General features: G+C 51.0%; 1 protein-coding gene across 1 annotated transcript in view; it reads left to right on the forward strand.

The window, feature by feature from the left end:
* Positions 1 to 14643: 14643 nt before the first annotated feature.
* The window catches only part of OLFM1 (olfactomedin 1), a 38930-nt gene continuing 26994 nt past the window's right edge, over positions 14644 to 26579 (forward strand). The window contains exon 1 of the mRNA XM_003794864.2: positions 14644 to 15195. Within this exon, the coding sequence (XP_003794912.1) occupies positions 15130 to 15195 (66 nt within the window). The 5' untranslated portion in view covers positions 14644 to 15129. The remainder of the gene's footprint in view (positions 15196 to 26579) is intronic.

Genomic DNA, 26579 nt, shown 5'->3' on the forward strand with positions numbered 1-26579 from the left:
GAATGATTCTTTTGTTTTCGATTTCATTGATCTCTGATTTAATTTTGGATATTTCTTTTCTTCTGCTGGGTTTAGGCTTAGATTGTTCCTTTTTTTTCAATTCCAAAAGATGGCTTGTGAGTTTGTTGATGTGCTCTCTTTCTGTTTTTGGAATGTAGGCATCTAAAGTGATACATTTTCCTCTCAGAACTGCTTTTGCAGTATCCCACAGGTTTTGGTAGCTTGTGTCTTTATTGTTGTTATGCTCAAGGAAGTTAATGATTTCCCCTTTTATTTCATCCTGCACCCAACTGTCATTCAACAGAATTAATTGTTTAATGTCCATGCCTTTCTGTGAGGTTGAACAGTTTTGTTGGAGTTGAGTTCCACCTTTAGTGCCTTGTGGTCTGAGAAGATACAAGGTAAAATTTCAATTCCTTTGATTCTGTTGAGGTTTGTTTTGTGTCCTAGGATATGATTGATTTTGGAGAATGTTCCATGGGGTGATGAGAAGAATGCTTATTCTTTATCTTTGGGATGGAGTGTTCTATATGCGTCTATCAGGCAAGATTGTTCTAGGGTGTCATTTAAGTCCCTTATATCTTTGTTTAATTTCTGTTTAGAGGATCTGTCCAGCTTTGTAAGAGAAGTATTAAAGTCCTCCATTATTATGGTGTTATAGGATATCATATTGTTCAGACTGAGTAATGTCTGTTTCAAGAATCTGGGAACATTTAAGTTGGGTGCATAAATATTTAGAATTGAAACATCTTCTTGTTGTATTTTTCCCTTGACCAATATAAAGTGACCATCTCTGTCTTTTTTTTTCTTTAGTTGCTTTAAATCCACATGTATCTGAAAACAATATTGCAACCCTTCTTTTCTTCTGAATTCTGTTTGCCTGAAAAATTGTCTTCCAACCCTTAACTCTGAGTTTTAATTTGTCTTTTGAAACTAGGTGTGTTTCCTGCAGACAGCAAATGGATGATTTGTGTTTTTTAATCCAATCAGCCAATCTATGCCTCTTCAGTGGGGAATTCAAGCCATTAACATTTTGAGAGAATTGATAAGTGCAATAGTGTTTTATTCATCTTATTTTGTAAGAGTCCATTGCTTAGTTTTATCTTTTGCATCAGTGTGGAAGTTAGGTTCTGTCCTTTAATTTCTGAGTTTTTACTTTGCTGTTGATCCATTGTGATGGTCAGTGTGTAGAACAGGTTAAAGTATTTCCTGTAGAGCTGTTCTTATTGTGGCAAATTTCCTCAATGTTTGCACATCAATAAATGATTTGATTTCTCTGTTGATTTTAAAGCTTAGTTTAGCAGGATATAGAATTCTGGGCTGGAAATTGTTCTGTTTAAGTAAATTAAAGGTAGATGACCATTGTCTTCTTGCTTGAAAAGTTTCCCTAGGGAAGTCTGCAGTCACCCTGATGGATTTGCCCCTGTAGGTCAACTGGCACTTACTCCTGGCAGCTTGCAGAATCTTTTCTTTTGTCTTGACTTTGGACAGGTTCATCACAACGTGTCTTGGACAAGCTCTGTTAGAGTTGAGGTGACCTAGGGTCCAATATCCCTCTGAAAGGAGTGTGTCAGAATCTTTGGTGATATTTGGGAAATTTTCATTTATAATATTCTCTAGTATGGCTTCCATTCCCCTGGGGCATTCTTCTTCCCCTTCTGGGATACCTATAACTCATATGTTTGAATGCTTTATTAAGTCTCATAATTGTGTCAGTGAACATTCTGCTTCTCTCTCTTCTTTTCTGCCTCTTTAACTATCTGAGTTATCTCAAGAGCTTTGTCCTCTACCTCTGAGATTCCTTCTTCTGCATGGTCTAACCTGTTGTTGATACTTTCCATTGCATCTTTAAGTTCCCTAATTAACTGCTTCAGTTCCTTTAGTTCCCTCCTTCATCTCTTATTTGATTCTGTTTTTGGATTTCCTTTTGGTTATTTTCCACTTTATCAGCAGTTTCCTTCATTGTTTCCATCATTTCCTTCATTGTTTTCATCATCTGTATTCTAAATTCCCCTTCTGTTATTTCTAACATTTCTTTATAGATGGAACCCTCTGCAGAGGCTACCTCACAGTCCTTTGGGGGGGGGGGTTGCTCTGGATTGGTATTTCATGTTGCCAGGATTTTTCTGCTGATTCTTCTTCATGAGTGTTTTCTTTTATCTGTTTCCTTGCCCTAATTTTCCTCTCACTTTCTCTTGCTCTTTAAGTTACTGTGCCTCTGGCCTAGGGTTTTGGTACAGGACCAGAAGGATGAGAAGATTGAAGAGCAAGAAGGGAAAAAAGATTTTTAAAAAAAAGAAAGAAAGAAAGAAAGGGAAAGAAGAGGGAGAGGGGGTGAGTAAAAGGGAATATTGACCAAAAGGAAAAAGAGGCACAGAAAGAGGGAGACAGGAGCTATATAGGTGTCCAGTAGGGTACTTTGATGCAACCGTAAAAAAACCCCAACCTCTGGGGGTGCCAGGTTGAGTGGTTCCCTTGAGGTCAGTAGCTCTTTTCCAGCCTGTTCAGACACAGTACCCCACCTCCACCGAGTAGAGATGAAAGATAAAAAATGCTATAAATGGAACCAAAACAAGCAAACAGAAAACTTTACAGGATAAAATTGGGGGAGAAAACAAATAATAGGGGTAGAAACACTAGCAAAATTGAAGTTCGAATTGTTAAAAAGGAAAAAATTTAAAATTATATTTAAACTAGAAAAATGAAGAAAAGAAAGAAAAAAAGAAAAATCTACAGGAAAATTCAAAAAAAAAAGCAGTATATATATCTTGCTAAATATTGTCTGGCCAACAGACGATCTTCTGGGGTATGAGATGTTAATCACAATGCTGATACAGCTATATGAGATGGAGACTGGAGACCTCTGCTGATTTCTCAAACCCCACAGGGTGGAGATCCTAAATCTCTTCTCAGCCTGCTTAAAAGACACTTTAAACTGTTCACCTTGGCTAAGTAGACGCTTTCCCAGGAAAGCACTTGTCGCTGGGATCACTCCTGAAGTGGCTTCTCGCTTACCCAGTGTGCCGAAACTGGTCTCACTCTATGCCCCTGAGGGCCAAGGCTGTAAGGCGTCTCAGTCCCCACCTTTAGGCTTCTCAGTCACTAAATTACTTGCCCATGGTCTCCCACCTGATCCTCACTCTGCAACCCTGAGAGCACAGCTTCCTGGAGCAGTTCTCCCACAATGGTTCCATGTGGCCCACAGCCAAACACTATTATCTCTGTTGGGCACAGCAGCTCAGTCCAGGGCCCTAGACAATGCTTAATGTCCTCTGCACTCTCACCCAAGTTCTCCCAAGGTAGTTCAACTGAGTGCCAAGTCCAGCAAAAACCAAAAAGCTCACAGGTAAGGCCTTTCCAGTTTGCAATCTCACTGCCAGTGGGATTAGACCAAATGAACACATGCAACCACTTGCCAGTTCTCCACGCTTTTGGCCTTCTCATGGGGTCCAGAAGTCTCTCGCTGATTCCTTGTGTTCCCAAAGAGTTGTTTCTGGGCATATCCCACCATCCAAAGATGCCTGGAGTCCTCTCTCTCCAGTCTCACTGTGCCCAGTTGCAAGGAAGCTGTTACTCAGCCTCCATCTTGCTCCTCTGCCAAAGTAATTTTTAAAACAACAAAGTTGAAGCAGAGGCTAGGGATACAGCCAAAGATTGATTAACTGATGCCGGATACAACTGGACAGGAGGGAGGGAGGAGTCCTAGTGGCTAAAGTTAACAGCAATTTACTGTATGTTTTTATGTTGCTAGGAGAGTGCATTTCAAATGTCCCCATCACAAAGAAATGATGAACACTTGAGGAGACAGAGGTGCTAATTGCCCTGATTTGATCAGTACACCTTGTACACATGTATTGAAACATCACACTGTGCCACACACATATGTACAATTATTATGGGTCAATTAAAAAAAGAATAAAAGCAATAAATTGTTAGTGTTCCCCAGAGCCCTCTGTTCTTTGATGCAGAGAAAAGAAACTGCAGACAGAATGAATGGTATGCTGGGAGGTTGAGGCTCTCTCTGGCAACATCAACCTTGTCCAACTTTACTGATTATCTTATATACTCTCAAACACTCAGTAAGAATTCAATACAGGCAAAAAGACGTGAAGTAAGATCAGGAGACTGCCATTAAGATCCCAATTCAGTACAATCTCTGCTGAACACATATATAATTGATTCTGTTTGAGGTTAAAACATAAGGGAGCCAGGTAGTCTGCTCTGTTAGCCTAATTTCCCTAAACCAAAACCAGTGATTATAATGTTAATGATGGGAGAGGAGCAGAGAACAGCAGCCCAATGCCTCTGGACAGGTGTTCAAGCTTCCAGCTGCAACCCAGGCCTGGCCCTCTGGTATTCTTTTGTGAGAGCATCTCTGCATTTCTGCAGGCTGCAGGCAGGACCTCAGAGAAAAGAACTCCATCTCAGAGCCATTTTCCATGGGGAGCAGATGAAGCTAAACTGCCATGTCTGAGCATGGGGTGCTGTACCCCTACAATAAATAAATACAGATTCCTAGGCCCCACCTTGTCAGCTGAACTATGATTTTTCAGGGAGAGAACCTGAGAATCTACATTGTATTCATGCCTCTGTTATTCCCGCAATCAGGAAACTGGTAGAACCCCTGCAACTAATTCTACTTGGATCAAAAATTTAATAGTAAATGTCTTTGAAGCTGAATGTAAATAATTTTGAGCTTTTCAAGTATAGTTCTATTTAAACTACATCATCAAATGGAGATATTCCATGCCTGCATTTATATAAAGCACAAAACAAGAAAAACTATAACTGTAACCTTAAAAATCCAGGGAATGGTTAACCATGGGGGCTGAGTGAAGGAGAGGGGTTCTCAGGGGTGCAAATATTCTGTTTCTTTATCTGGCACTGGTTACATAGATATGTTCAGATGTTGTACCCAGGAGTTCCACAAAGACCACACTACCAAACAAGCCAAATTTACACCAGAGTCCTTTTATTGAAGAGCTGGCTGGTGCCTGCCTCATTGTCTCAATATGGGATTTCTGAGAGCAGCCTCAACTGCTTAAGGAGTTGGGTTTTTAAGGCTTGGTCTGCATCCTGGTTGGCACACAGGCTGTCCACATGCATTTGTGTGGGTAGCAAGCAAGCATTGTACAGAAGCAGAATTTTGCAGTTAGTTAACTATACGTCATACATCTTTGTTTTAATATTTTCCCATACATCTTAGTTCCAGTATTCTTTCCACCTGGTATTATTTAAAGGTCAGTCTGGGGATAGTCAGTTCATTTCCCAGGGAGTTAGTCAAGCAAGAAGTCAGTGAGTACTTTCCTATCTATCTTGGGAATGAACCAGACTTACTCCATTTTGTTGAGGGCTTACAACCCAGAAATTTGCCAGGAGTTAACTGGTATTTTTCTACTTTAGCCTAGACCTAACAGGCTTGAAAAATTCATCAAGCTATATTTGTGCATATACATGGTATGTACTATATATAACATATATACTACACACACACATCAATAAAAATGCTTTTCAGAAATGCTTAAAAGACATTATAAAGGTTAATTAAAAAATAAAAAAAAAGATACTCCAAGAATGAATTTATTAAATCAACATTGTGATTAATATTAAAGGTGTCTAACCCCAATGTGTGTGGATTTCACATTATGCTCTTCACTCCTGGGAAACAAGAGAAAAAAGTCTGAAGGACTTATACTAATCTGATTTCAAATTTTATTATAAATATATAACAATCAAGACAGCGAGGCATTTGCAAAAGAATAGACACATAAATGGACAATACCTAATAGAGAGTTCAGAAGCATTCCCACGCATATGTCAAATTGATTTTCGGTAAATGTGCAACAATGTTTCAATGGGAAAGGAAAGTTTTTTTCAACAAATGTTGCTGGAATGATGGGGTGTGCCTAGCGGAGTAAAATAAACATCAACCCTAAAGCTAAAACTATTAAACTTCTAGGCTAGGTGAATTGGCTTACACCTGTAATCTCAGCACTTTGGGAGGCTGAGGTAGGAGGACTGTTTGAACCCAGGAGTTTGAGGCACCAATGAGCTATGATTGTGCCACCACGCTCCAGGATCCAGTGCAGAATGAGACTTTGTCTCAAAAAAGCAAGCAGGAAACTTCTAGAAGAAAACATAGGAGAAAACCTTTGCAACTCTGCAGCCAAAATAGAAAAGACTTAGAATCTATGTGTATGAAGAACTTTTACAACTCAATGTGATGAAAAACTGTATTTGAAAATAGGCAAAATATTTGGATACAGCACAAAAGCGAATGTACACGGGACCAACAGTGCACAAAAGGGTGCTAGATATTGTCAGTCGTGGGGGGCAAGGTGACCCACCAAGAGATGGCTGAGGCCATCCAGACTGAGGTACATGTGGCTCAAGCCAGCCCCACTGAACCTATGGGTGTGACTGTCCCTGGCCACTCTTGGAAAGAGTCCCAGAGAGGCAGCTGCAGAGAGAACAGCTAATTGGCCATGTAGAAAATGAACCTCAGCCCCACCCTCACTGGCCCCAGGTCTCAACTAAGTGAAACTCAGATGCAGCATGGGGGTGAGGCTAGTCCAAGAGCAGAGGGCTCAGAAAGGAAGATTCCCCACCTGGTGCTTCAGTGCCACCTGTCTCCTTGCCCCCCCCCACCCATGCCCACCTGCCTCCCAGGCTGCTGAGTGGCCATCCAGAGTTACACAGTCCTGCCAGAGGAGAGGTGCCTCCCTAAAGACAAGCAGCCAGAGCCAGCCAGGAGGACCATGTCAACGGTGCAGACACAAGGACTCCCATGGAATTTTCAAGCCAGCCGGAATGCCCTCTCTTCTACTGCTAGCCCAGCACCTACCCGGGGCACCCACCTCACGTGGCACGGAAGGAGAGAGTTACCACTGGGAAAACTTGGCCTGTCGTAAGCTAAGTGTTTGGCAGGTGGCTGCCCTTTTACAACCTGTCTGTCCCCCAGTGGCTCTTGGCTATAAGGGTAGAATTCAGAGCAGGTCTCCAGACCTGGGAGCCAGGGTGACAAGACCCAAGCTGAGCAGGATGCTCCCAAGGGAGGTGGCATGGCAGGAAAGAGGCTTTGATACAGATCAAGACACAAATGGCACTTGACAGACAAATACTTCAGATCCGGCTGGAGCTTCCCAGTCCTTCACCTTAAGGAAGACTGGGTCTCCTGCTTGTTTATTAGCATTCCGGTCACGTGAGGCCCGCCACATCCCGGCACTAAGCCTGGCAGCTCCCAGAGGTGGTGTGCCTGGTGGGGGGGGGGGGCAGCCCCAGCTGTGCATGGGAACTTCACGGAGCTCTGAGCCCCCCCCCCTTCCTTTCTCCCCTGAGTCAGTGCCCTCTCTGTGAACTTCAGACGGCAACATGGTGCTGGGGCCAGGAATAATCTGAGCCATCTTTAGGAAACCAAAGCCCCATGGAGGCTCTGAATGGCCCTTCTGGGGGGGCACCAGCCCATCTTGCTGCTGGTACCACACCCGCCACTGCTTGGGCCTTACCAGAGCATTTTAACCGGGCAAGGCTCTGGAGAAGGGCGCTACGAGGACAAGCAGCTCCCTGCTCACTTGGCTGCACTGGCATCTCCCCCAGGCCCACAGGCTTGGTACAGAATTATCAGACCATCTCCATTTTTTGTTGTTATTGTGAACACACTGAGTTGATGCTGACAACAATCCTTTCATAAGGGCCATGAAAATGGACTCACTTTATTTCTTTTTGCCTTTTTTCTTAAACCAATGACCTTCACTAATACATTTCACAGCCTTTGGTTTGCTCTGGGTCTCTGCTCTCAAGTTGAGAGGCAGCCAAGGCTCTGGGGGGCCAAGCAGACGAAGCTCCCTGTGCACCGAGGCCTCTGGAGGAACATCAGGGTTGGGGGAGACCCGGCTTGGAGGAGAGGGCCCAGCCCTGGCGCTGAGGGGCCTGGGTCTGAGACTGCCTCCACCAGTTCTGGACCCATAACTGGCCCAGCCATTCCCATGCACCTCCACCTCACATGGACGGTGAGGCCTGGCAGCGCCGCCCCACCTCCCGGGGAGTCACCACTGCCAAGAAGCCAGCTCAGGGTGTGGCACACGTGAACTGTTCAGCAAGGCTGCTCTCTCACAATCTGCATCTGTCCCTCAATGGCTTGTGGCCACACAGGTGGAGTTCAGAGGGGGTCTCCAACCCTGGGAGCCAAGCTGAGTGGGCAGAGTGGGAAGAGGAGGCCCCCAGAACCAGCAGAACCACAGCTGTGCCACAGCTGGATGGGGCACAGGGCAGTTTGAGCCTCATTTCCTTGCTTTAAGAGGGGGAAGTGGTGTGGCTGAAACACAGATGAAGTGAGAACACACACATGCTGACACGGGAGGGCCTAGCGCCGTGATCCATATGAGATAATAAATCCAGGTTTCCTTCCCTCTCCCTCCACCAGGAGGAAACCTGGGCACTGGGCTGGCCGCCAGAACACAAATCCCAGTGCAGAGGCCCAGGGGCCTTCAGGTTGAAGGTCCAGGATGGGCTCTCAAGCAAGACTCTGGGGCCACTAAGCTGGGGCCAGTCCACATCAACAATTCACTGCGGTGCCCTGGCCTGGGCTTGGGCAGGGAGGGGCTCCCACTAGCTCCGAACATGGAGACTGAGCCATCGCCTGGGGCCCAGAGCTCCTCCCAGCAGCGAGGCACAATGCCAGCTGAGGGCAGCCCACAAGGGACATCCCAGTGACATCAGCCTTCTGTGGCCTGCCTGCCCTGTGGCCCTAGACTTGGGTTTGGTTCATGGAGGATGCCTCCACCCCTCCACTCCTCGTCTTCAAACTTCACTTCCTGCTTCTCCCCAGGGAGGGGGTGAGTGGCTCACGGCATCTTGTCCTCCTGTGTCCACAGACATCTCACCAGAGGAGCCCAGCACACCGTGTCCACTGCAGCCTCACTCGGGACTGCAGACGGCCCTGCCCTCCACCTTCTCAGCATCTCTACTTGGAATCTCCTCCCAGGCTCTCACTCCTATCACGTCCTATGCTGACATTGGGCCTCTCTCTCTTTAAGTTGCCTCTCTCTGTCTTTCCCCCAGCAATGGAAGCCCCTTACCCTGGGGCTTCCAAACCAAGTGTGTAAGCTGTGAACCCCTTTACACTATCAGGGGGCAGGGAAGGCTTCCCAGGAGATAGCATCCGAGCGGAGGCCTGAATGAAGCCAGGAAAAAGATCAATCTGTGGCTGGGACAACAACTGTCTGGTGGGGAAAGCTGGCAGGGCCCCAAGGAGTTCCGGGGCAGGACAAGGAGGGGCAGCCAGACAGGGCCAAACCAGGAGCAGAGGAGAGAGGACCAGGCAGGAGAGGGGCAGAGGCTGCCCCACAATGGAGGGGTGCTGTTTACTACAGGGTTCTGCGGGGTTGGGACCTAGGGGAGGCTTTGGAGGACCATGATGGCCGCAGGGACCAGGGGGGTGGGATGAGCAGCTGAGGGCTGTCCCAAGCGACATGCTGATAGGTTGGTTGTGTGTGAGCTTTGAAGGAAGCCAGGTCACCAGGCAGAATTCCTGGGGTTCCAGCATGAGCAGCGGGAAGAGAAGACTTGGTCTCTCCAGGCCGGGTCTGGAGGGAGGCGTGGGGACTGTGGTGAGCAAGGGGTGCTGTCAGGGTGGAAGGAAGCTGGGCATCAGCCTGGAGCTCGGGGAGGAGGCTGTGCCCAGGACAACGGGGGCAACGGAGATGGCAGTTAACACCATGTCCTGGAGGAGACTCTGGCAGAGGGAACTTGCAGCTGCCATCCTGGATCATCTCAGCCTTTAGAGGGTAGGAAACCATGAGGTCCAGCAGAGAGCCTGAGGTGGGATGAGGAGCCCAGAGAGGGTGTGCCCAGCTCTGCTGTGCATTCAAATTGGATGAAGGTTCATGTCCTGACTGCTGGGCTGGCAGCTTGGTAGCCCTGGGGAGCCTGCCCAGAGCAGATGCGAGGTGGCCAGAGAGCCTGGCAGGAGAGGACGTGACACAGTGACAGAAAGCAGTGGCCAGCCATGGGACTGAAGGCCTCTCTGTGTGAGATGGGTGTGGAGTTTGTGGCTGGTGGGAACAGTTCTGTGGAGAAGAGGAACAGGTGCGGAAGAGGCAGAGGGAAGGGCTCCTGGACACAGAGGCGTGGGGGTCGGGGAAGGGACAATTCAGCTCTTTGGAAGAGCAAAGCTGAGCTGGGGGAGGTAGGTCTTGTGATGAGGCCATGGAAGCTCCTCTGAGCTCAGCCTGTCTGTTCCCAGGGCAGCAAGGATCATGACACCTGTGGGGAGAGAGGCGCGGGGAGGAGCCACATGGAGCAGGGCTAGGGTGGAGCAGGAGCTGGGGTGCCTCTGGGAAGATGGGGGAGCATGGGAAAGGCCAGGGGCTGAGAAAGCAGGAGTGACCCTGAGGCTGGGTCACAGGGAAGAAGGCTGTGGAGGGAGAGTGAAGAAGGGGAGACCCGAGGAGGGGTCTTGGCACTGCTGACCTGGATGGACATCTGCAGACTCACACCTGTGGGCATTACAAGTGCCCCTCAGGCTCCAAGGACCAAGTTCCCTCCAAGGGGACACGTGGGACCTCAGCACCGGCCCAACAGGCAGTGGGACTAACAATTCCCATCCCCCTAGGAGGTCCTGGCCTTGTGGGGTCTCCCATGTTCCCGGGAGTGGCACTGGCCCCCATTTCCCTCCATGCCAACTTCCAAACAGAGGGAGCTGGCCACTGGGCACCAGTCCATGGAGCTGAAAAGGCAAGGCGGCCTTGAGTCCTTGGTGTAAGTCCATTCACTGTGGCCCAGGGTTGGTGTCTCCCATGGCTGGGGGGTTGTGGGGTGGGGGCTACCGGGATACTTGCTCAACTCAGTGGGACATGGAGAGGGGGGTGTTGGCAGCCTGAAGGCACAGAGCACAGGCGGCCACTCTGCCACTCGGCCACTCATGTGGGTTTCAGGCCCCATTTGCTGGGAAATTCGTAGAGAGGAGGGGAGAGTTGGTGCTGTTGCCTTGGCAACGCTCTGTCACATTATAATGAGGCTCCGCAGCAGTAGCAGCCTCGCCTTAAAGGAGCACGAAGCTTATCGATTTGCTGGTGTCCTGAGGCAACTCAGCAGGGAAGTGGCTGCTTCCCTGGTGCCTGCTGGCCTGAGTTCCATCAGGAAGGCTGCAGGAGTGAAGGGGGCAGGTGGGGGTGCCCCGGGCCCAGACAGCTCTTCCCGGGACAACTCAGGGTCTCCAGGCTGGTGTGGAAGAGGCAGGCAGCTGCCCCAGACTGACAGGAGCCCTAGAACCCACCCCCATGCCTACCTCCACATGCAACCCCTGCCCTGGGCACTTCTGATTTTCCAGATGGGAAAGCCAGGGGTGGGAAGAAAGATTAGCATCTGAATCCGCTGGCAGTAAGGGTGAGGGCTTCAAGAATGAATATAAGTATTATAAACTCTGACAGGTTAAAAATAATACAAGCAACACAAATTCAGAGCAAGGACAGAGGAGGTCAGAGGAAGAGGAACTAAAAATTGTCCAGCCTTTCAAAACATGAAGAGGCCAATGTGGTTAAAAAATGGGAACATGGGATAGGAACTTGGTTAATGGGCATCACAGACTTTTCCTTCTCAACCTTAGAAGTCCCTCCTAAGAAACAGAATCTCGCCTGGTGAAGATAAATGAGTTTACAGTTAGCAGTGTCTCAGTTTTGCTTTGGTTTCCCTCCTTCTCTAAATTCAAGTAATATTTCGAAGTTGTGGAGAGTGGGCAGAATGATCTCATCTTTTACACTGGTGTTTGCTCATCTTGCCTGTCTGATTTGTTTCCAGACACAGTTCTAGGCATTTTCTGCCTGCAGCTCCCTGCCTCCGCTCAGTAGGGCTGCCATCGTCCACCCCCAGGAGATAAGTGGGGTACAGAGAGGTGACTTGACAAAGCAGGGTCACAGCAGTTCCTAAAAGGCAGGTCTGGATTGGAACTCAGCCACGTGGTTTCAGAGGCTGCCATCTTTCTTGCACATTTCACCTCCTCTGATTCCACCTGGCGCCAACAGGGCTGATTCTGGGTTAGGGGACTGGTGTTGTTGTGAGTTACTAGCATCCTGTTTTTTTTGTTAATTATATTAATGTAATTAATTAATATAATTATAATATAATTAACGTATCATACAATTCCCTCATTGGAAGTATATAAGTCAATAGTTTTTGGTTTTTTAGATTATTATAGTTTTTAAATTATAGCTATATACTAGTATATATAGAACATAAAGTTTAACATTTTAACCTTTTTAAAATGTACGATTTAGTAACATTAACTACGTCCACTGCATTGCACAACCATCCCCACTGCCTATTTCTGAAACTCTTTCGTCACTCCAAACACAAACATGTCCCTGTGAAATAATCACTCCCCCTTCCCCTCCATCTACTTTCTGTTGCCATGAACTTAACTTCTCTAGGTCCCTCACAGACATGAAGTCACACAGTGCTTGTCGTTGGCAGGCTTATTTCACTTAGTGTAATGCCCTCAAGGTTCATGCGCATGGTATCCTGTGTCCGACTGTCTTTCCTTTCTATGGCTAATGATCTGTTGGGTGAATGGCCACATTCATTTGGGCATCGTGTGCTGGTGGGCACTTGAGCTGCTCTGCTCTGGCCCTGGTGAATGATGTGGGTAGGGGTGCACCGACATCTGCTCCAGTCCTCGCCCCCAGCTCCCTTGGATGCATACCCACAAGTAGAATTCCTGGGTCCATATGGTTGTATGATTTAAAAAATAAAAACGATTACTGCTAAAATGAGGTCCTAGATCTCGGTCCACCTGAGGTAATAAGTGTAGTCTTTCTTTCCAGCTGGCAGAAACCAAATCTCAAGGACTGGGGCTGGGCTCGCACCGCAGCTCCCCGGGAGACCGTGCTCCGTGTCTTCCCAAGCCTGTTTCCTCTCATACAGACCTTTTGAGTTTACAAAATATTTTAACTATTCCTGCATTTGATCATCCCAACACCTCATGGACATGAATTGCCAGCACCATTCGTTCATTCCCATTCTACAGATACGGAAACCAAAGCACACAAAGTCACTCCTTGGGAGAGTCAGCACAAGATGCCAGCCCCCTCCAGCGTCAAACAGAGTGTTCCCTCCAGTCCCTGCTGCCTCTCTCGGTGATCATTGTGAGGCCAGAAGGCCAGAGCTTACAAACAGCCTTCATTCTATGACTATGAGAACATTTGGGGGAACAAAAGAAACTGGGGGAATAGAGAGAAAAGGAACACCCCACATCTCCACCCCTTGCTTTCTCCCAGAGCTATCTGGTCTCAGAACCTCAGGGGCCATCCAGCTGGCATGCCATCAGGAACTCTCTCTGCTTAAGCCCCTCCAGGGCTGGGGAGCCCAGTCTTGTTTCCCTGGTGGAAGTTCTGTTCTGAGGTTCAGAGAACAGGGTCCCTATGGCAAAGCCCCTGAGAGAGTGAAGGGCCTGTCACTCCAGCCATCTCCTCTCAAGCCAAGCTCCTCTACTCAGTGCCCTGAGGATGCCTCCCAGCTGCTGGCCAGCATGATGACAGGGGCAGGGGGGCAACCGAGTCTGCTCTGGAACTCTCTGGGTGACCAGGTGTTCTTCCCCCAGCCCCCATGTCCTCATTCCCCCAGGCATCTCGGCCACCCATGGTCATTGGGTCTGAAGCCTCTTGCCACCAGATATTTTCCTTTTAGAGTTTATTTTCCAAAGACCGAAAACTAAACAATGGGGAACAGATCAGAGATTCATCTAGATGCCTATGGCAACCTTGTCTTCTCAGAAAACGGAGGTGTTGGGGAACTTCTCCCCCAAAATGGAGAACTTAAAAGAAAACTGTGGCCCCTGGGACCAGCTTCCCTGGTCAAGGCTCTGAGTGTGTATGTGAAGGAGGGCAGAAGGTGAGGGGACGCTGAGAAGGAAGAAGGGGGAGCCCACCTACAGCCCAGCTGAAACGTGGTCTCTAGGCCAGGGGTACCTGGTGGCTAGGAAGATAAGCCCGACCCAGGGGGATCTGGAAACTCCCTACCCTGCAGGGAGAACACCTCTCCTAGGCTCCTGGATCCAGCAACACGTCTGGGCCAGGCAGAGCAGTGGTGCAACCCAGTGCACAAGGGCAGGGATTCTTAACAGGCATGTGTGTTTCCACACCCACGATCACAGACAGACCCTCATCTATACCCTGCCTGGGGGCAGGAACCTCACATCTAATGCTGGTTCCCTGGTCGCCCATGCTGACCACCTCACCGGACAGAAGACTTGGATCTCAGTATTGGCTTCCTCTCTGACCCCTGCTCCTGGAAACATCCGTCCCAACTCTGAGCCTGTTTACCTCCTTAAGGGTGACTTCTAAGGTTCTGTTCAGCTTTGTCTCCTGTAACTCCTGGAGACCAGAAGACTTAACACCCTAGACCTGTCCGCAGCTGTCATGTGTGCTCCCCTCTGTGGTCCACTAGCTGTCCCAGGGCCGAGTCTCAACGTTGGCCACCCCTCAATCCTGGTCCCAGGCACCTGGAGCCCGCCTGGCTCCGTGGCCAGGATGGAGTTCTCTATCCCATTCAATTTCCCCCGCCTAGCACCTGGAGCCCGCCTGGCTCCGTGGCCAGGATGGAGTTCTCTATCCCATTCAATTTCCCCCGCCTTTTTGATGTCACATCCTGTCCCAGCCTGCTTCCCCGCCGGCTGCCGACGCCCTCCTCCTCCCTGCGCGATCAAGGCGCGGGTCCCTCGCGCCACCCCCACCCCCGCCCCTTCCCGAGCAAACTTTTGGCACCCACCGCAGCCGAGCGCGCGTTCGTGCTCTGCAAGGCGCGCCTCGCTCCGCCAATGCCAGGCGCGCGGGGGAGCCATTAGGAGGCGAGGGGGAGAGGAGGGCGCAGCCCGCGCCCAGCCCAGCCCTGCCCAGCCCTGCCCGGGAGGCAGACGCGCCGGAACCGGGACGCGATAAATATGCAGAGCGGAGGCTCCGCGCAGCAGAGCCCGCGCGCCGCCTGCTCCGGGTGCTGAATCCGGCGCTGGGAACACGAGCCAGGCGCCGCCGCTGGAGCCCGCGGAGTCGGAGCCCGAGCGCGCCCGCGTCCACGCAGCCGCCGGCCGGCCAGCACCCAGGGCCCTGTGTGCCAGGTCGTTGGAGGTGGCAGAGAGACATGCAACCGGCCCGGAAGCTCCTCAGCCTCCTCTTCCTCATCCTGATGGGCACTGAACTCACTCAAGTACGTGCATCCAACGCCATTTTCCTCCTTGCCAGGCGCCCAGCCTGGCCCCGAGGGAGCCCAGCGAAGTCGGGAGAGGCTCAGCGCCACCTCGCGCCCCCTGTCCCAGCGCCTGAGCCCCGAGATTGGGGAGGGGCCCCGAGTCTCGGGACGACCTGGGTGTAGGGAGGGTGTAGGCTGACAGGAGACTGTGCTCCCTCCAGGCCTGGCCCAGTGGGGGGCTGTGCTGGCCCCCATACCGGCTAAGTTCAAAGGCAGCATAGGTCTTGGGCTGTTTTCACCTGAGGGAAGCATGAGAGCCAGGTAACCAAGCCCCGAGGCATTCTCAGGTAGAGGGACCTAACTCCTTCCCTCTAACACACACCCCTCCCTTTGGGCATAATGTTGCCCTTGGGAGCTCCCTAAAATAGTCAGTGGCAGTTGTGCCACCCAAGACCTGCCTACAAGGGTGGCAGGTGTGGGCTGGGGCTCGTTGTTGGCTTAATGTGGGGGGTGGGGGCTGTGGCCACATGCCTGGCAGGAGGTGTGAGTGACAAACCCAGTGGTGTGTGCTGGGGACCACTGGGCATTCCAAGAAGGCTTATTTTCCCCTGAACAATGTATCAATAGAGAACGTGTCTCTGGATGGTATTCTCCATTTTAAAAATGCATCTTAGGGCTGGCAGGTCTGGGAGGAGGGGAAGGGCTGTCTGAGAGCACTGAGCTGGGAGGGCTGCTTTGGCATCAGGGTACCTGGAACAATCTGACAGCTCCTGGAGCCTCACTGCTCAGGAGTGACATTAAAATGCCCTTTTGATGGTGTCACTGTGCCACACTCTGAGCTGGGAGACTCTGGCCCTCTGGAGTTGCAGGTCCAAGCAGTGGGCAACCGGCAGCCGGTGTCAAGCCTTAGTTGCCCCAGCTGTCCCGACCCTCCTGTCCCTACCCCTGCCTCCCTCTCCCTCTGTGGGAATAAAGGAGGAAACAAAGGAGAGGAGATGGGAGGGAAGGACCACAGGAGAGGGGACGCTGGAACAAGCTTCCCTTGTTTGGCTTGGAAGCCCTTGCTGGCTCCGTGGCTCTGCCCAGGGGTGCAGTCCAAACCCCAACCCAACAGTGGCGTTTTGTCATCCCACTGCTCCTCAGAACCCCTCTGCCTGGGTGCTGCCTGGACACTTGGGTAGTCCCCCACCCCAGGAGGTTCTGCATGGCCTCTGGGAGAGAAGTTTTCTCGGCTCCAGGAGGGCCTGGCCGAGGGGTGGTGGCTGTGCACTGTGGCTGGACAGATGCGTGTGTGGGTGTGCACACACACACAGAGATGAGGATAAACCTGCAGGAAAGGGCTGTACGGGTCGCCACGAGTGGCGAGCTGCCCCACGAGGGCTCTGCCTGTGTCTTATGGAGAGACATCTTAGCAGAGAGCTGACTAGTTCTGATGGCTCTGGAAGTGGCAGTCCCTAAGGGACCTCTAAGCCTTCTAGGTATCCTTACGCCTCCATTCCCAGACCACGAGTTGCCCTTTCTCTATAAGCCCTCCTTTTTATGTCTTTTTTAAAGATCCCCTGTTCTGGAGAGAAACTTTTGGTTCAACTCCAGTTAGAAGCTATGTCTCAATGGTGAAAATGTTTGCTGAGATGTGCTGAAGGTGCTGGCCATTCGGACCTCAGCCAGCCCTGTGCACACACACCTGCACCCTCAGGCTTTGGAGACAGGGCCAGCTGGCTGCCTTCAGTACCCTGGTCAGTTCCCCCGGGTCACTGACGCCCTGGGATCCCACAGGGAAATGATGTTGTTTTCTTTGTTTGCCTCAGAGGCTGAGCCTCAAGATTTCTCAGGGGAATATGTCCCTCACCTCAGCAGGAGACACCTTCCCCCCTCGCCTCCCAGCTTTGCCCTCCCTGGGCCAGCCCGTGAAAGTCATGCTTTCAGAATTCTGTGTTGAAGGCCAATTAGCCCCAGTGGTGGTGGAATTTTGGAGAAAAGTCTCACTATTTAAAATCATCATCTTAACTTTTTGAGTCAAGGAAGGGGTCAGAGAGTGGCTTGGCATGGTGCCCAGCTCCTGCGATCCTGGCTGCCCTGAGTCCACCTGTGTGGGCTCCACTGGAGTTGAGCCTGGTGACTCTCGCCTTTAGCAAGAACCTCTAAGGTGGAGCCTGGGGTTGGGAGTGGGTGTGGGTGAGGTGTGAGCTGAATTGAAAGCTGTTTGGGGACATCCATATCCAAGAATCTGGCTTTCTTTATCCCAATGTGATTCGTGGTTGGGTGACCTGAGCACTTCATTCATTTGTGAGTGAATGAAGAAACACCTCCGGGCTTCAGGGAAGGGAGATTGAGCTGTCTGGTGTTTGTCTCCCACAGCCGCTGTTGGTAAATTGCTCTCCATAGCCACATTCTTGCTCTTAGGTCCTACCAAGGACAGGGATACACCATTCTGGGGCCACTATGTTCATAGACCAGCATACGTCAAAATGGGAACGAGTGGGAAACGTATAGATTTTACCTGCTCTTAATAAATGCTGCTTGCAGGATTCAGGCAGACAGGCAGGGGGAGTGGAGCACATGGCCGGGCCATCTGTTCTTCTGACAGCTTGCTTACGATGAGGCACTCAGTCCGATGCCAGCCATTGATTGATGGCCTACTGTGTGCAAGGCTGTGGGGCCAGATGAACTTTGTCCTTAGACAGAAAGACATTTTACATGGTTTTGCTCTGTGATTATCAGTGAGAGGCTGTTACTTTATGCCTTGTGGGAAGCAAGGTGAGGTGGCATCATATTGAGCTTCCTGGCCAGGGAGCTGAGGGTTGATCTCTCAGCCCTCAGGAGCCGAGCCAGAGCAGGGGCTCCCTGAGCTACAAGCCTCTCCCCAGCCCCCTTCAGCCTCCCCCTTAGGGAGAAGCATGTTCCTTACATGCAATAATGTGAACCAGGCTTGGAAGCTCTGTAACAATGACCTTGAACCGAGTTGTCTTGCTCTTGCCACGATCCCACTTAGGCACTAGCTGGGTAATTTGAGAAGGGCCCTTAACCTCTCTGAGCATGAACTTCTGTCCTCGTAAACAAGGATTAAAGTAGAATCATTTACTTTGAATGATTCTCTAGGACATCTTCCAGCTACAGACCCCCAATCCTATTCTTCTTTTCACTCACTCATCCTCTCCTTTGATAAGCCTCTCTCAGCTACCAACTTCTTGGATTGAACTCAGTCAAATCTGGACTTACAGTGTTGAATGGTCCAAACCTACAGTCAGGCATCCAGGGTGAGCGTGCTTTGTTGGAAGACCTGAGGCTCTGCTGGCTTGTTTGAGCGCTGCAAGCACTGTGTACCCCACGTGCTGTGGAAGGGTGTGGAGGAGAGAGTTCTGTCTCAGCGCTGGAGAGAGCTTTGGAGAAGGCGTGATGTGCAGTCTGGGGCCGAGGTTGCATCTTGCTCTATTAGTAAGCCCTGGCCACAGTAGGGAGAAGGGCTGGGAGACCTGGATTCTCATATCCAATGCTTGACAATGTGTTGAGGGTATTCGACTCATTTTAAGACTAATGTGGAGCTCTTCTCATGAGCAACGCACACCCCAGGCTGGGCTGGTGTTAATGATGTGACACCCCTGGATGTCCCTCGTGGGGTTCAAGCTGTAAATGAATGTGGCACAGCCTTGAGTGCCAACTGTTTGCCTTCAGGCTTTATTGAGAGTGACTACTGAATGCTCGGTTCCAAGGTGTGGTGAGCTGTTTGCCAGTCTAGGCACCAGCACGGAGGCGTGAGCAAGCCTCGGACTGTGCTCGTGTGTTGTGCCATGTGTGGACAGGGCTGGTGGAGGCCACAGGGGTGCGGCAGGGGCACTAACTGAAAATCCGGCACCAGAGGCAGCTGCTTCATCTCCCAGAGCAATTTGCTTCTCATTCTGCTGATTTCAACCTCCCCCAATCAAAAGAAAGAAAGGTAATTTTCTGCCTCGAGTTGTATTTATTACTAAAGTTATCAGGCCCTGTAATCAGTATTAACATCACCGTGTAAAGTAATACAAAACTAATTACTAGCTAAACTGAATTAGATACATGGCAACCGTGAGCCCGGCTGATGGGGAGAGCAGCCAATTCTCAGCTCTGAAAGATGGGCCTCGGATGCTGCGCACACTCAGTAGCCACCATGAGGTTGCTGCCACGGCAGAGCCACTCGCAGTCATCAGTGCTGTCCCCCCTGGCATCATGGTGGGATGGAGGGAAAGGGGGGAGAAAACAGAAAGCAAAAATGCATATCTCTTTCTGTGTTCAGATTATTATATGTAGGAGGAATTCCCCGCCCTTAACCCGCCTAGAGAAATATTACCAATGCCGAGGGCTAGTGTGCTCCCTGTGTGCCAAACTGCATGACAGGAACTTTAACCTGGTGCAGAAGAAGAGGGCTTTACCATGTCCTAATAATCCCCACAGCTCTGGGTTGCTGTCCTCACTCTTGCCACAAGAACACTGAGACTTGGGGAGTGATATCACCTGCCTGGTTACCCAGCAAATTAGTGAGAAGCCCAGGTGCAGTCCCACCTCTGTCTGACGCCCAGGAAACCTGAGCTCAGGTGCTTGTTAAGACAGAGAGAAAATTAAAAGTACAGAAAGCAGCTCAGTGTCGCTGAGCACCAGTAAAACGGAAGGGCCTGGTCTGGTCATGCTGGTCACTGACCTCTGCAGAGATTCCCCAGAGAGCTACTCAGCTGTGTTTTTCTAACCGAGGCCAAATGTTCTGCCACTGTTGACCTGGAAGATTTACTTTCAGAGGGGCAGCAGGAGGGCAGGCAGGAAGGGTTTGGGATGGGCATCAGGGGCCTGGGCGGGTCACCGCAGCCCTCAGAAATGCAGGGGTGTCTGTGAGTGCTGGCTCAGGCTCCTCACCTCTGCTCTCCCAGAAGTAATATGGGGAGTTACCCAGGGAACGCCCCAGCATTGATTGATAACTTGAGATCTAAGAAGAAACAGGAGCCAGAGGCACTGAGCTAAGGTGGCCTCTCGCTGACTCTCAATGCCTGCAGCTCTAGCGACATCATTTGCTGCATTTGGCACATTGGGCGCAACACCTAGAAGGACGGGAAGGGAACCAGCTTGGCCACGTGTGGTCGTCCTTGCTCGCGGCTGCTCCTCGTGGGTGGGTCTCTGCTTCCTCTTCTTCTGCGCCAGGTTAAAGCTCATGACCACTGGCTGGGTAATAGCTGGTGATGTGGCTTCTGTGGCCTCCAGTAATGCTTAAAATACGTGGACTCACCTACTAAATTATGCCACGGAGATGTCCGGGACTCGGCCTGTGTATTTCTTATGTACAGTTCAATGATGTTGAAATTCTGCTAAGAGGGTAAATAACTGCACAGAGTGGAGATTGAGGGGCCCAGGGAGAGAGGGGAAGAAGCTGGACCCCTGTCCCCTTCCAGTCAGCAGGCTAACTGCGCTCACCCGTGATCCTTACCAGAAGCAATCCTGGTGCACCTGCAGTTTTAGCAGAGAGGCGAGTTGCCCTAGGGAATTCTAACCACAGGGAGATTTCTCTAGTACACAGAATGACTCCCAGGAGTGGGTCTGAAAGGTGCCGGAGGTGATGCTTTGGGCATCTGTGGGGGTCAAAGAGAAAACACAGGTGTGTTGTAAAAACTTTACTCAGTGCATCCCCAGGGTGTTGTTCTCAGCATAGCAGGACTCCGAGAAATGGGGAGCTGGCCATGTGTCAACAATTCTGCTTTCAGGTATGTGAATCCCTGTGCCTCTGGCCCCCAAACACACACATACATGCACAAGCATAGACGCATGCATTCACCAAAATGCACACATACACATGTGTGCACACACCCAAATGCACGTGTGCAAACACATGCAGGCCAGGCACACGTGTATGCCATGTACACACACACAATGCACTCACATGTACACATGTACACACATGCATGTGTACACAGACATTCACACGCATGCACACACACGTATTCACTCACACACAGGAGCTCCTATTCCTGGGGCTGCCCAGCCTCAGAGCCCTGCCCCATTGATCCACAAGCTAAATTAGATGAATTAGCTGTGACTGGCAACAGGGGAGAGGAAGTGGAAGGAGCTGGGGTCCTCTATTCCATAAGCAACAGCAAGGATGATAAAACAGGAGTTTTCTGCAGAGACAACACCAGTGTTGGTTAGCGGTGGCTAAAAAAATGTTTCTGAGGCCAAGCGAGTCCCTGCTGTGTGGGAGAAAGGCCCCAATTAGCAGAGGGTGGGCAGGTGTGTGCAGAGTCCTCTGGAGGAGGCCAGGTATCCTCCAGATGCAGATGGCTTAGTCTTCACCGAAGGCCTCTGCTGCTTCCTTGGGTGTTTGCTACACACCCAGATGGGTCCAGGGTTGACTCTCAGCTGCTTTTATAATTGTGACATCTTTTAGTTCACGTCCAGATCAGATACTTAACTCCACAGAAACCAGACTGTCCTCAACCAGTTATGGTGAGTTCCCTCCCCTGTAGCACAGGAAACAGGGATGTTTGTGGGGCCCTGAAAACCATGAGTTTAGTCTTGAGGGTGATGTGTCTGCCAAATTATTTCATCCCTGTCCCACTCCCAGAATCGGGCCCTATTTCTGTGGCAGCTAAGAGAACACAGGGCTATGGCCCCCACGGTCAGGCTGAGAGCCAGTCTGAGGCAGCACGGTGGGGGATGTGTGGGACTTGCCGTAGGCCGTATGAGGGACCCAGGGTGGTCAGGGGCTGTGGGCAGTCAGCTGTCTGCAGGTTGTGGCTGGATGGGAAAAACTGTCCCCTGTGACAGCCACTGGTCAGTGCATTGCTCTCCCTGGGAGGAAGCAGTCCTTGAATGGAAGGGTGAGCCCTTAGAGGAGGTGAGGTCTCCTGGCTACCCAGCCCTTGCTTGCTGTGCTAACAAGCCCCAAGCCTCTGGCACAGAGCCAGGCCAGGATGAACATCCTCTCTCAGGAAGGGAGTAAAGAGCAATAATGCTTCACCAGTTACGAACCCAGGGGACACGGAGGAGGCAGAATGAGGGGGACATTTGCCATCAGTTTCCAAGAGAGTTCTTAGGGGACTCGTGGCTCCTCCTAGGCTGCCTGCTCCAAGAATGTGGCATCCCAGCAGAGAAAGTGAACAAAAGCGGCACTGCCAGGGTGGTGGAGCAGAAGGGGCTCCACGTGGGAGCCGATGGCTCGCTCTCTCCCCTCTCTCTCTGCCCTCTTCCTTAGTCCCTCCCTCTCAGTCTTTCACTCTCTTTTTCTGCCTTTCTCCTCCCTTGCCCCCTTAAGCTGTTTGTATATTTTCATACAGCAAAGGGGCAACACAGCTTTGTCCTTTGGGATGTCCCTTTTTCCAGAGCCCTGCTTCTCTCTAAGTGCCACCCCTGGCTCTGGGACCCTGTGGGCCTTGCTGTTCTGACGTGAGGTGACAGCAGCTCACTGCCTGGTTGTCGTGGGCATCACAGGCAGCTTCTAACACTCCATATGTGTCTGTCTGTTGTGAGGACGGCAGCATTTTCAGCAGGAGCATCTTTTCACGGTTACGTAACACCAGCCCTCATTTTCAGAGTGTGAAACTCAGGGGTGTGGAGGCTGTTATCCTTGTTTTCACAAGTGCTGATGAATCTGTGCAAAACCCATTGAGATCTGGGCCTGTGGGGGGTAGGTGTGAGGACAGAGAGCTGGCCAGTGTAACTTGTCAGTTGGTGAGCTGACACCAAAGACTGGACAGGACACATATAGGGAGGATGTCCCATGGACTGGTGGGCAAGGGCCAAGGGATGCTGTGGCAGAAATGTCCCCTAGGGAGCCTCTGTGGCTCAGGAAATTGTGTCTGTGTTCAGGGCATCTGTGGCCACGCAGATCATTCTACTTCTGGGATTCATGAGATTTGACCATGGCCACCTGAGAGACAGGAGGCCACCATGTTTTGGAGCTTGGTTCTGGAAGTTCTCACCATTTGATCTTGGAAAGATCTTGTCCCCTTTCTAAGCCCCAGACTCCTCATATGTAAGTGGAGTCAACAACAGCACCACCCCATGGGCTTCAGTAAGGATTAAGTGACATCATGCATGCAAATCCCCAGTACGGTCGGGGGTACAGGGCCTGCTCCATCAGTATCACTATGATTATTCGGAGTGGCAGGTAGAAGTGAGCCTTTGCTGAAAGAGAAGTCATGTGGAAATCGGGATTTAAATTTCTCTTTAAGAACACCGTGGATGTGCTGAAGCTGTGGATCCTTTAATCCAAATACCTTCATTCTTCAGCAATCCATGATTTGCTTTTGGAATGTCAGGTAGCCTCAGAAATCAGATTACCGTACTCTAGCCTTGTCTGGTGACCCTTTCAAATGCATTGAAGGCAGTAGTCACCCCACTGAGTCAGATTTCAGGAACCAGACAAGACTTTGGTTTGGGATTAGAACAGTTGGAAGTGATTTAACTAGAAGCTCCTAGGGCATTACAAGCAGGTGAAAGTAAGGGCAGTTCAGGTGCAGGTTAGAGCAGCTCAGGTGCAGGTTAGAGCAGCTCAGTGGAGGTTACAGCTGCTCAGGTGCAGGTCAGAACAGCTCAGGTGCAGGTTAGAGCAGCTCAGTGGAGGTTACAGCTGCTCAGGTGCAGGTCAGAACAGCTCAGGTGCAGGTTAGAGCAGCTCAGGTGCAGGTTCGCATCCCAGGTGCAATGCTGTGTCCCCTGCACATCCCTGTTCCATTTATATGTTCCAGGGGGCTGAGAACCATATATGGATTCAGTTCTCTATTCTCTATAAACATCAAAGACAATGATTAGGATTTAAATATATCAGGGTGTGGGGGGTGGAGGTCATCTTTTCCTTACGTTACTCTAAAATCCTTTGACCTTAGTTCCCAGAGATCTTAGGAATTGCAAGACTTGGTTCGTATTTAGCAAATTTGATGTGAGTAACCCCAAACTACATTTTTAAAAGAATGCTTCTCAGCCATGACTTAGGGAAACCATATACCTCTGGTTCCCCAACATGATTGTGAGCTCAGAAGAAATAGGATAGGGGGTTTCAAATCTCCAGGCCATGCCTTAATTGCCTGTGCCCAGGAGAGTTGGAGAGCATCCCTGGGCCAGCAGTGGGATTGAAGGTAGCTCATCAATTCCTGGTCTTATTGCCCCCAGCAGCTCTGTCGAGCAGCTTGTCATCATTGCAAACTACTTGGAGTTAATTTCCTCCATTCAGAGCCCAGCCAAGTTGGTGCCCTCCAAATTTAGAGTAGCAGTTCTAAATCCTCAGGGATGTTACTGACATAAAGCCAAATTATAAGTTCTTCAGAATCAGGAGAGTTTCTTTTCTTCTTCTTTTTTTAATTAGCAAGGTCCATCACTTCAGAAAGGAGAGTTTTTAAATCATTATTGACCTTAACTTTCCTACAGTGTAGCTCCCGTTGCTGGAGTTGTTTTCATGCCCCTCCCCACGTTTGTACATCTGTACCAAGAGCATCTCTTCGGGATGGTCTTTGGCCAGTAGCAGCTCTTAAGAGAGGCAGCAAAGGTTTTCTCATTTTGAAACCAAGCTCTGTCACTAGCTTCTGCAAGTCACTCTCCTGAGGACCTCACTGAGTCTGTTTTGTTTTCTGCAAAATAGGTGACAATCACCTTTAAAAGGTGCCAGGCTTGTTCCCAAACTAAGTCATTTAATCCACAAAATGCCCTGGAAAGGAAAGTTACTGTTATTAAACCCATTTTGCAGATGGGGTAACTGAGGTGCAGGAAGACTGATTACACTGGTGCCAGGTCTCACAGAGCCCAGACCGGGGTGAACAGTTTGAGGTGGTCCTCATTAGAAGGTAGGGGAGTTTGGGTTCAGGCACAGCGCCCAGGGAGGCAAGTGCCTGGGAATGCCAGGTCGCATCTGTGTTGTTTCCGGTTTGGGATTTGTAGCATACCCTACTTCACATCTTGCAAGTAGCAGTTGTGAAATCATCTGTGGCTTCTGAAATGACCTGAGAGTTCTGTGGATTGGATCAGGTTGGACCTGGAGTCGTCCCAGCAAAATAAGTGGTCCTTGTCTTTCCATCTTGGGAAGTGAGTGGAAGTGATTTGGGCAGGCAACACTTGTGGCCCTGAATCTGTGTTAAATATGGGTGGCAAATAGGGAGGTGGGGACTGGAACGCACCAGCCAGGTGTAACTGGGAGTGGCTCCGCCCCGCGAGCCTGCAGCACCAGCTTGCACGGGGAGGTGGCGCCCGTCCCCAACAGTTGGGCCTTGCGGGCGCCCAGTCGGCCCCCGCCGCCGGTCGCACGCCTATCGGGGAAGCATCCGATGGCTCCTTTAGCACGGGTCTGACGCCCAGCACTCAGGCCAGAGTCCTCCCGACTGTGACTGAAATCCCTTCTGGAACAGGGACCACGCATAGGAAAGTGCCTGTTCGTTTTAGGCAGGGCCCAGGGAGGCCGCTCCTTCCGTTCCGAGGTCTGGCTTTCAAATTCCCACCCAGGAAAGGAGATTAGTTTTCACCCAGGCAGAAGAAAGCATAGTGAGTGAGCTGGGGGTGGGGGGGGGGTCTTTCCTTCCCAGTGGCTGGGGAAGCTTAATGGAAGGCTCGGAGGAAGCGGCTTTCATCTCTGTTAGAAGCCTTTACGAATTTGAAAGCCCTATTAAAGCGTTTGACCCAGGCAGGCCTGTGCTGGCGAAGGGACTTGGGCGCCTCGGTCCTGGCGCTGGCGCCTGGGAGGGCCGGCTGGAAAGGTAGCGGGCGCCAGCCTGCCTTTCCTCGGTGCCTGGACCCTGCGAGAGACACAGGGAGCCCTGAGAACAGCTCCACCTCCCAGCCCACGCCCCTCGACCTCAGAGCCTCGGTCCCTGTCCCGCCACAAACACCTGCATCCCCTACACCGCGGGCTGCGTCCGGCTTCCGTGCCCTGGCCTGCAGCCCCACACGCCGGGGGCGCGGGAGTGGCTGGTAGCATCCTTCCTCCCCAGCTTTGGGGCACTGCGGCTGCCTGCCCTGGGCCACAGCGGCGCTTTCCTTTTTGCACGGATGACCCCCGCGGAGCCGACCTAAAGATCTTCCTCCCATATGGGCTTAAGGAGGCTGCCCGGCTGGCCGGGACCCACCGCACAAAAAACCCCAGCAGCTGGGATGCCGCCGGCCCTCCAGGGACAGCACTTGTCCCCACGGCGGGCCTAGGGGAATCTGAGAAGGGTGCGGATCAGGAGGGCTAGAAGAGCCGGGGATGGAGGGCAGTGGACAGTGTGCCCAGCTGAGGCCGCCGCCGGGTTTTTATGGTAAGGGGACGGTGATTTGTCTCCTCGGGTCACTCCATCCCAACTCCTCTGGCCGACTGGGGTTTGCAGACCTCACTGTCAGCAGCCAGGGGGCGGCGGGGAGCCGGAGCCGAGGAAAAATCCACCCATTTCCTGGGCTGATTGCGTCGGCCGCCGCCCGGCCGTGTCCCC

This window comes from Otolemur garnettii, unplaced genomic scaffold (genome assembly GCF_000181295.1).
Source record: "Otolemur garnettii isolate 467f Iridium unplaced genomic scaffold, OtoGar3 scaffold00087, whole genome shotgun sequence".
Lineage (NCBI taxonomy): Eukaryota > Metazoa > Chordata > Mammalia > Primates > Galagidae > Otolemur > Otolemur garnettii.